At 53.3% G+C, this 10,358-nt stretch overlaps 1 protein-coding gene across 1 annotated transcript; it reads right to left on the reverse strand.

The window, feature by feature from the left end:
• Positions 1 to 404: 404 nt before the first annotated feature.
• KCND1 (potassium voltage-gated channel subfamily D member 1) lies at positions 405 to 7,318 on the reverse strand. Its single transcript, XM_055563586.1, has 6 exons — positions 6,198 to 7,318; positions 4,111 to 4,273; positions 3,929 to 4,012; positions 3,742 to 3,840; positions 3,224 to 3,474; positions 405 to 1,792 (listed from the first exon to the last, which is right to left on the reverse strand). Exons 1-6 carry the CDS (start codon positions 7,316 to 7,318, stop codon positions 1,564 to 1,566), a joined length of 1,947 nt encoding a protein of 648 aa, XP_055419561.1. The 3' UTR covers positions 405 to 1,563.
• Positions 7,319 to 10,358: the final 3,040 nt, after the last annotated feature.

A 10,358-nucleotide genomic window follows, 5' to 3' on the forward strand; every position in this document is an offset into this window, starting at 1 on the left:
TGGAATTCACAAAATCAAGAGATGCTTTTCATCGGGGTTTAATTCAGAGCTGTTTGCTGTCAGGAAGCCTAGTTTTAAGTCTCCTCTAAGCAAGTGTGTGCTGCCTTGGTTCTCAGTTTCTCTATCTGTGAGTGAGGGGGCTGGAGCAAATTATGTTCATGGGGCATGTCTCAGGATCTCCTAGTCTATCTCACTGGCTGTAGATTTACCTCTTCTAAGCACCCTCTTCCATTTCTCCTAGATTCCCGTCTTCTAAAGTACACCAGCAACCATCCACCTCCCATAACTTTTCCCACAACAGCCCTTCTACTAGTTAAAAGGAATTGAAATTGGAGTATTTTCAACCCCCCAGTCCAACCCAGCCCCAAATCCACAGAGCCAGGAGGTGCTCATCCTCATCTCTCCTCTCAGGTTTTATTGACTGATGGAAACTACATCTTTGTCAGCCACCAACTCCACAGGGACAGTGCTGGGGACAGGGAACCTGAGATGATGCCAGATTTCAGCCTGAGAGCAGACAGAGAGTTCTGGAAGGTGACCCAAGAGGGAGAAGAGAGAGGAATATGTGAAAAGGCATTGTGGGGTTGGAGAAGGAGATAAAGAAGTTTCTTCTGCCACCTACAACTCCTAGAGTTCAGGAATAAGCTGGGCCTCAGTCCCTGACACTTCTGGACTCCTGCCCAAGAACATGGAGTCAGCCCATGATCTCTAAACACAGCCCAGTTCTTGCTGGCTGCCAGACTTTTATCTCAGCCAGTCCAGACTCCAGCCCAACCCAGGAAGGAGGTAAACCAGAGAAGAGAGAAGGAGGCATAGTTAGAGGTGGCCCCTATGATTAGGGCAGATGTAAATGCTGCAGCAAACTGGGCAGAGGCTTTGCATAATGTGACGGCAGCAGCTGCTATTGCTAGAGTTTGCTGGCGGCCCAGTGGAGGACAGGGTTGTGGGGACCCATTTCCAGCAGCCAGGGAAGGGGAGTGGTGTTTGTGCTATCTGTGTGTTTGGGGAAAGGCAGCCTAACCCCTCAGCCAAGGTTTAGGGGTGGCAGGTCACTGCTGAGACCACAGCCCATGAAACCTGTGGTTGCATTCCAAGCTTCAGAATTTGGGAGTTGTTGGGCCTGGTGGAGAGTGGGGTCTTCTTCTAGAGGCCAGATCATCAGTGAGAGTTCTCTTCTCTGAACCCCCAAACCTCCATAGCTCAGCCAGAGAGAAGAGGAAGTCTCACCTCTCCTTCTTGTGTCAGAACTGGGGAGGGGAGGAGCATGCAGGAGGCCAGCTTGGGTAGAGGGGCCAGTCCCAGTGTGCTGGGGCAAGGAGGTTGAGGGTCTGAGGAAGCCCAGCACTTCAGCTCCCACAAGGAAAACTGTCTGGGGTAGGGGAAGTTTTCCATTCCCTGGCTATTTCCCCACCAGGTAGGCCATTCCATGAAACTCCATTGCATAGTTCTCAGTGGGGGGCAGAAGGGGTCCCCAGGCCTGCCCTTCTCTACCTTCCCAAAATATGGCTTTGGAAAGGAGTCCCCAAGAATTGGGAGGGCACTCTGGATGGGCAGGCCTGCCTGTCATAGGGAAGAGATCTTGACAGTCTCGGGAAGGAGGCAAGGGGTACCCAGGCTGGAGTTCCTGAGGGTGCTGCTGGCCCCACCACCACCACCGCCAGGGGAGGAAGGTTGGCTCTCATCTGGGGTGTTGGCAGGAGGGGTGGGGATACTGATGATGGCAGCCACGAAGTCCCGGCTGTCGCAGGTCAAGTCAAGGCTGTCATGGGGCTTGGCATTGAGGCTTGAGCGGCTGTGGATAAGGGTGGGAATATGGAAGGTTCTTAAAAAGTCATCTTAATACTTGCCACAGCAATCATGACATTTACTGAGTGCCTGTTGGGTCCCTGGCCCTGAGCTCAGTGCTTCCCCTGCACCCTCAATTATGGTGGTGCCAAGTGAGTGCTCTGGATTCAAACAGTCCTAACCCCACTTTAACCACTCTAAACCTGTCTTCTCTCATCTGGAGCATGGAAATACTATTTCCTACCTCAGAGAGTTGTTGTGGGGATTAAATAAGATAATAAATGGTGCATAGTGCTCAGAATAGTGTCTGGAACACAATGAGCACACACATAAAAGTGTTCTCTATCGTGGTTACTCCTTACAGTGTCAGAGTCTTCACAACAGTCCACAGGAAGATGACACAATCTGGTCCCTACTCCTTTCTGATTTTACCTCCTCCCACTCTTCCCTTCTCTCACTCCACTCTACATGCAGAAGCTTCCTGGCTGTGCCTCTAACCTGCAGACCCATTCCTGCCTCGGGGTCTTTGCATAGGCTGTTTGCTCTACCTGGAAAGCTCTCTCTAAATACCCACATGGCTCATTCCTTCTCTTCCTTCAGGTCTCAACTCCCAGTGTCACCTCAGCAAAACCTTCCCCAACCACACTATTAAAACTGCATCACACCCTGTTCTACACTCTCTATCCCCCATCCCTGATTTATTTTTCTCCTTGGCACATAAAATACTGCATCGTGGATAAGAATCCACCTGCCAATACAGGGGACAGAGGTTCAATCCCTGGTCCGGGAAGATCCCACATGCTGTGGAGCAACTAAGCCCATGCGCCACAACTGCTGAAGCTGTGTGCTGCAACTATGGAAGCCCACACACCCTGGAGCCCACACGCCGCAACTGCTGAGCCCATGTGCTGCAACTACTGAAGCCCGCGTGCCTAGAAGACTGTGCTCCACAACAAGAGAAGCCACCACAATGAGAAGCCTGAACACCACAATGAAGAGTAGTCTCCTGCTCACTGCAACTAGAGAAAGCCGGACCGCAGCAATGAAGACACAGTGCAGCCAAAAATAAATAAATAAAACACACTGCACCATCTGTGTTTTTGTTTTTTAACTGTCTCATCCCACTAGAATATAAGTTCCATAATGTCAGGATTTCTGTCTGTTCTATTCACCTCCTAAATTGAACTAAACTCCTAAACTAAAATGAACTCCAGAATGCCCCAAACTATACCTAGCATACAGTAGGTGCTCAATAAATGTTTGTTGAAAGTACAAATGAAAAATGAGGCATTCCAAACAAGATAAGCAAACTTCCAGCATGGAGGAGTTTGGATTTGAGCTCGACTGGTGAGATCTGGAGTCATGAAATCTCAGACCCTGTGGTCCAAGCTCTGAGCTTCCCTGGGGAAAGGGGGGCGCAGCAGGTGGGGGTCCTCACCTCTGAGGGGCAGGGCTCCTCCGCAGCCCTGCCAGTGTGTCCAGCTCCTGCATGCTACCACGGCTGACCGAGGCAGTGGAGTTGGCAAGGCGGATGGCACGACGCTTGGCCCTGCGGGGGCAGCAAGAAGATAGCAGGCTGCCAGCTCCCACTGGCTGGGAGGACATGGAAGTGCTGCGGCTGGTGCGACTACCCAGCGAGACAGCACCCAGGGCCTCGCTGAAGGTTAGCTCGTCCGTGAACTCATGGCACTGTGGGCAGAACGGAGGCATGATCACAGGGCACCACACAGACACTGACCTCACCCCCAGGCCCTTGCTCAGGCCATTCCTTTCTGTCAGTTGCTCTCTCTTCCCTTCCCCTGCCCACCCTTCAAGACTCAGCTCTACTGGGGCCTCTTCCAGGAAGCCCTGTTTGATTTCTACATTTAGTAGTGAGCCTCTCATTCCAGGAGGGAGCTAGCTTGGTGGAAAAGGGACCCCCTTCATTCTGCCATACCACCTCTCATTAGGCCTCACCGTCGTCTTCTCTAGACAATGCAGCAAGTGATGATGTTGCTGCTCGAAAGCAGAGCGGTTCCTGACACACAGTGCCTGCTCCTCCCCACCGCCACTGTCCTGGAGTGGATAGAGCAGAGGGATAGGGTCAGCCCCTTCCACCTCCTGTCACTGCTCACCTCTCACCCCAATCTGAGCCCCTATCCACCTCAAGGCTCCCATTCTGCTTGTACTGCAGGAAGGCATTGGTGGTACCACTCTTTGCCAACCGAATCCTTGCCAGGCGCACCTTCTACAGAGAGAGGAGGAGAAAAGATCAGGTGGGCAAACAAAAGGAGACTGGCTTGGGGTGTGGGGAATAGTAGGTACTCAGGTGGAAGGTGCAGTTACCTGCTGTGCTCGGCGCTTGTCAGCACGCTGGTTCTGGTGGTAGATGCGGCTAAAGTTGGACACAATGACTGGCACAGGCAGGGCAATGACCAAGACGCCACTGAGTGAGCAGATGGATCCAAAAATCTTGCCAGCAATGGTGCTGGGCACCATATCTCCATAGCTGGGGCCAGGGGAGGTAAGCCAAGGTCAAGAAATATGCCCACCCACCCCTCAGTCCCCCACCGCATCCCATCCAACCTGACTCACTCTGCGACCCTAGCCAGGCACTCAAACTCTTTCTTGCTCTGCAAACTGTAGGGAATGACCTCCCTGGCCACCAGTAGGGGTCAAGTGAGAAATGGGCCCTCAGCCCCTACTGTCTGCTGCCCCCATCCAAGCTGTGCACTGGGCATCTAAGTCAGCTACAAATCTATTAATACCTGGAATAGGGGAGTAGGAGGAAGTCACAGGCAGTAAATATAGCCTCGACAAAGAGTCCCACCACCACAAGTCAGCTAAAGGGCTCTGAGTCCTAGGAGCAGTTCTCTGTTGGTGTTGCTCCCATGTGTCTTACCTTCTCTAGGTAGGATCCCTTCTTATTCCCCCAGGGGAAACCTTGAAACTGTCCACATATGAAAAAATAGGGGGGAGCCTTGAAACTTCTCCCTCTGTTTCTCCATACCACGCCCCTCTCCCTCCCATGGAGATGGAGCAGAGCCAATCTTACAACTTGTTTGGTTGGGGGTGGGGGGTGAAGCTCAGAGAGGTTCCATAACTGATTTGCTCAAGATCACACAGTGTACTTTTGTTCTAACCACAGAACCAGATCCGCTCCACAGAAACACAGCCTCTGCAGTCTTCAGCCTCTAGGCCTTTGCTCCGGCTGTGCCTGCCCCCACCCCCCCACAACCTCCCCCACTCCCAGGATACTTCTTTCTTATTTCTTTCCTTTGACTCATTTAAAAGTCTCTCCAACTTGACCATTCTGGCTCTGTGATGTGTCATCTCAGACTATGTCCTCAACTATGAGACACCCTCTCCGGGTTGTTGTGAAGACTGAATAGGACAAAAAGATATCAAAATACTCAGTTCCAACCTGTTCTCAGTGCTCAGTATTTGTCGATATAATCATGAACCCCCAACTAGAATTTTTCTTAGAAACCTCAAATAAATTTTTTGTACCTCTACTAAGGTACTGAGTAATCCTAATGCATTCACTCAACAGATACCAAGCAGCGACTGCCTACCTAATCCCAGTGATAGAGATTTAGAAAAGGATCACAGTATCTGCCCTAGACAAAGTCTTTAAGAACAAAATAAGTTTGATGATTTCATCTGATGCTTTTAGCCCATTTCCTCTCAAGGACTAAAAAAAAATAACGCTGAAAATATCTTGTTCTGGGGAAACATCAAGGAATCACCAAGCCACAAAGGTACTGCCCCACACAGCTGATGAATCTAAAGAGTTGGGAGACATGGGCCCTCAAGATGGAAAAGAGGGTGCTAGAAAGCTAACTTCTATTTATCCTGCGCCAGAAACATGATGAGAATTTTCACAATATGACTGAATCCACCCTGGATGGTGAAAGAAAGAAAGTGAAGTGGCTCAGTCATGTCTGACTCTTTGCGACCCCATGGACTGTAGCCCACTAGGCTCCTCTGTCCATGGGATTTTCCAGGCAAGTGTACTGGAGGGGGTTGCCATTTCTTTTTCCAGGGGATCTTCCCGACCCAGGGATCAAACCCAGGTCTCTCATGTTGCAGGCAGATGCTTTACCAACTGAGCCACCAGGGAAGCCCGTTTGGATGTTGAAGGGGTTATCATTTCTCATTTTTCAGAGGGGAAAACTGGCTCAGGCGGGGAAATGTCAACAGAAACAGTGCAGCTAAGACCATCCTGGAATCCAAGTCTCCTGACAGGGAAAATAAAGGCATTGTCAGAGGTGGAAGGGATTTGGAGATTAATCCAACTCCCCCAATTTTACAGATGACAGATTGGAGCTCAAATAGAGATAGAGAACATTGATCTAACCTTTTTTAATTTTACAGAAAAGGTGAGTATAATTGATTGACCGGGCAGCTCCCCACACAGGGTCTGCACTCACCCAAGTGTGGTCATGGTGACAATGGTATACCAGAAGGCCGCGGGGATGCTAGTAAAGTTGGTCTTGTTTGTGCCTTTCTCAGCATAAAACATAACAGTGGCGAATATGATGATGGCCATGGTAAGGGAAAAGAGGAGAAAGCCCAGCTCAGAGGCACAGCTCTTGAGTGTGTAGCCCAGAATCCGCAAGCCCTGTGAGTGCCTGGAGAACTTGAAGATGCGGAATACCCGGAACACGCGCAGGGTGACAAAGGCGCCTGAGACATCCTCGTTCTTGGGCATGAAGAGCCCGATGTAGTAGGGCAGGATGGCCACCACGTCAATGAGGCTCATCACACTCCGCAGGAAGCGGCAACGGCTGGGGGCAGCAAACAGCCGCAGGAGGTATTCACCCGTAAATATGAGTACACAGGCCGTGTCCATGCAGAAAAAGGCCAGTGGGAAGCGGTCGCCACAGGGCTGCTCCCTTGGTGGCCGCCGTGTAGGGCCACGGCATGGAATGGTCTCCACCACGTTGGCGATGACCGACACGGCGATGAAAAAGCCGGTCACGTAGTAGAACACAAGGGCCGCGGTGCTTGTATGCGGGTTCTCGAAGGCCCGCCAGAGCCGCTGCCGCAGGGAGCTGCCAGCCGGCAGCGTTGGGCCGTCCCCGGCCTGCTCGGCCTCCTCGTCCTCTGCTAGGCGCTCGGCGTTCTCCTTCTTGCGGTCCCGGTACTCTTCGAGGCAGCAGTCGCCCACGAGCTCGGGCACCAGGCCATAGAAAGCCAGCTCTTCGTCGAAGGCCTGGATGCACTCCTGCCGCGGGCAGTGCAGCCGGCCCGTGCGGTAGAAATTCAGCACATGCCGGAACATGTCCGGGTCGCGATCAAAGAAGTACTCGCCTGAGTCGGCATTGTAGAAGAATTCCTTCTCTGAACTGCCCAGCAGAGTGTCTGGGTAGCGGTCCAGCGTGTTTTTCCAGGTCTCAAAGCGCCGACCGCTCACATTTACCACCAGAACCTCATCCCCTCGAGATGCCTTCACCCCCGGCGCCGGGGGCAGGGGCTGCTGGGCCAGGGGCAACCAGCCCACAGCAGCCGCCCGTGCGAAAGGCAGCCAGGTGGCCACGCCTGCCGCCATCCTGCCGTGCCCCAGGCCCGCGGAGACTTGGGGGGAAGCCTTTAGGAAAATGTGGCTGTCTCCAGGATGGTGGAAACCTGGAGAGGCCCTGGGCCACTCGCACAAGGAAACTGGGGGGTGTCTAGAGAGGCCAAGAGGAACCAGGAGGAGGAACTAGAGATAGAGAGACGGGCAAGGGCTTGGGGGGGATGTAGAGGGTCTTAGAGGGACCAGGGGGTTGTCTTGAGGGGGTAAGAAGGGGATAGGGAACATGGAAAGGAGCAGAAAGGGGGGCATCTACAGATGCCAAGGATCTGAGGGAGGGTTCAGAGAGACTGAGACAGCTCTAAAGGATTCTGAGAGATATCTGGGGGTGTCCAGGAAGGAGCAGGAAATACTGGGGAGTTGTCCATACTCTCAAGAATTCTGAGGGAAGGAAGAGGGAACTGGAACCACTTAGTGGGCTTGGAGAGAGGATTGGGGCATCCAGAGGGGTAGAAACAGAATCAGAGGTGTTTGCAAGAGGCTGAGAGTGTCTGGAAGGGGATTGTAGAGGGTCTGAGAGAGTTGAGGAGGGCTGTCCAAACTCTCAAGACTTCTGGGGAGAAGATAAGGGGATTGGAGCCCCCTCGTGGATCTAGGAAAGGGGTTGGTGCCATCTAAGGGGTGACTACATAGCCAGGAAGTTGTAAAGAGGCTGAGAGGTGTCTTGAGTGCCTAGAGCTACCAAGAACAGCCTGGGGGTGGTGTGTCCACACTCTACAAGAGTTCTAGGGAAGGAAGGAGAGGTAGGGACCCTAGCAGGGCTGGAGAAGGAAGTGGGGTATCTAAAAGGTGAGATATGAGGCCAGGTTATTTTGCAAAGGCTGATGTGTCTGAGAGAGAAGAGTATCTGGTGGGGCTGAGAAAGCCTGGTCCACGCTGTCAAGAGTTCCGGGGGAAGGGAAGGGACCTGGGAAACCCCTCAGGGCTGGGACTCAATTGGAAGGAAGTTGGGCACAGTCCCAGAGCTCCCAGGGAATCAAAAAAGGCTAAGAGGAAGAGGAAGAGGGGGGGTCCCCCTCCAAAGGGACTAGAGAACGGGGTGGGGTGTTGAAAGGAAGTTGGGTGTGTCTCAGGAAGGGGGTTGTTGGGCCTTGCAGGAGGCCCACAGGGAAGGCTAGGATCAGGCTGCGTCCTACCGCTGGGGGCTGGTCTAGGGAAACCACACCCCGAGGGGCTGGCGGTGTGTGCTGGGCATCGGCAAAAGCGGCATTGGCAGCTGGAGGAGGAAGAGGAGAAGCAGCCACGGCCAGGCCTGGGAGACGAGAAGGCAGCACAGGCAGGAGGAGGGGGCTGGGTCCCTGGAAGCAGGCTGTGGAAGGACACGGTCCAGCGGGACCCTTGGGACTGTCCCAGGGTGGGCTAGGGCATGGGGGCTGGATCAGGCAAGGACAAGGACAACACTGTTGGTGGCCCCCTCCCCCTTCCCCAAGGGCCGTCCTCACCTATGTCCCCGTTGCAGCAGCAGCAACAGCGGTGGGGCTGGGGGTATCAAACACCGGAGCTCCTGCCCCCCTCTGCAGAGCTGCTCCGAGTTCTCCACCTCCTCTGGCTCTCTCTCCCCGCCCCTCTGAGCTTGCCGGAAGATGGAGGGAGAGGCAGGGAGGGGCCTTGTGGCTCCCAGAGCCCCCTCCCCTAGGACAGCCTGAGAGGGACCCTGGGGAGACTCCGCCTCCTACAAAGCTGGTTGGGCCTCAGTCGCGTCATCTGGAAAATGGGGGTGGCAGGGAGCTTTGCCAATTCTCCCCACCTCCTTCCTGGACTCCCCCCTCTTCCTACCCAGATCTACCCCCTCTGCCCCCAGGGCCCCCACCCCCACCCGCCTGAATCAGCAGCACTTAGCAGATCGATCGATGGGGAAGCATCAGTTAATGGCCCCAGAGCGCAGAGTGCCATGGGGAATGATGCAGCGCTGTGTCCCCACCCTGCCCCCTAGGCTGGAGGAGGCGGGGGATTGGTGGGGGGGCGTTTTTCTAGATGCCAGACCCCTTGGCAGTCCTAGGTTAGAGTCCAGCTCTAAGACACCTGCTGTGGGACTGGAGCACTGTCCTCCGTTTTCAGATGTGAAATAGGGGTGGGAGTATAAGGGGAGTACAGATGGGGACAAGGCCAGGTAGCACGCTCTCCCCCCGGCAGTCTCCACTCTGAGGTGCAGTCTCCCCCATTTGTCCACATCCAGGAGCCTCAAATCATGCCTCCTTCCCTAGAGGGCTCTGCTCCCGGGCAGCAAGAGTGCCTGAGGCATGGGTGGGTTCAAACCCCAGCTGTGCCACTGATTGTGTCCTTGAGCAAGTAACTTGCATCGTTTTCTTTGCTGTCCATGGAGAGTTACCCCAACATGAGTGTCATTAGGAGCATTAAACGGAGTGATGTGAGAGGGGCATGGCACACAGAGGACGCCTCACCTTTAGTAATTAAAGTTATGTGGCAATCGGGGAGCAGTAATGCAGGACCAATTTTAGCCTTTCAATGGACTTGTCCACCCATGTAATCCTCCATTCATCACAATCCTGATCTGTCCATGTCTCCATCCCTCCCCATACCCACTGCCCACCTATCCATTCCTTCTTCCACTCACACAATCAATTTCTCTACCCTTCCTTCTACCTACCCATCTATCCATTTAGATGGGTCTATCTAGTCATTAACTCACCATCTAGTCACCTATCCATCTAGTCATTAACTCACCTACCCATTCACTCATCCATTTGTATATTAACCTCATACACCTATTTACCAACCTATCCATATGGATTCCCCACCACCACCCATCTATCTATCCATAGCTCTAAAACTGAAAGTGAAAGTCACTCAGTAGTGTCCGACTCTTTGTGACCCCATACAATCCATGGAATTGTCCAGGCCAGAATACTGGAGCCAGTAGCCTTTATCTTCTCCAGGGGATCTCCCCAACCCAGGGATCAAACCCAGATCTCCTGCATTGCAGGCAGACTCTTTACCAGCTGAGCCAAAAGGGAAGCCCAAGAATACTGGAGTGGGTAGCCTATCCTTTCTCTGG

The sequence above is a fragment of the Bubalus kerabau genome, chromosome X (assembly GCF_029407905.1).
Source record: "Bubalus kerabau isolate K-KA32 ecotype Philippines breed swamp buffalo chromosome X, PCC_UOA_SB_1v2, whole genome shotgun sequence".
NCBI lineage: Eukaryota > Metazoa > Chordata > Mammalia > Artiodactyla > Bovidae > Bubalus > Bubalus kerabau.

Excerpts from the sequence above, each read along its gene's own strand:
- KCND1 (XM_055563586.1), bottom strand. The coding sequence starts at position 7,318 with ATGGCGGCAGGCGTGGCCACCTGGCTGCCTTTCGCACGGGCGGCTGCT. Across the intron at positions 3,475-3,741 it reads ATTGTCTAGAGAAGACGACG|TGCCATGAGTTCACGGACGA; the intron begins GTGAGGCCTAAT and ends TTCTGCCCACAG. Across the intron at positions 1,793-3,223 it reads AGGAGCCCTGCCCCTCAGAG|CCGCTCAAGCCTCAATGCCA; the intron begins GTGAGGACCCCC and ends CCTTATCCACAG.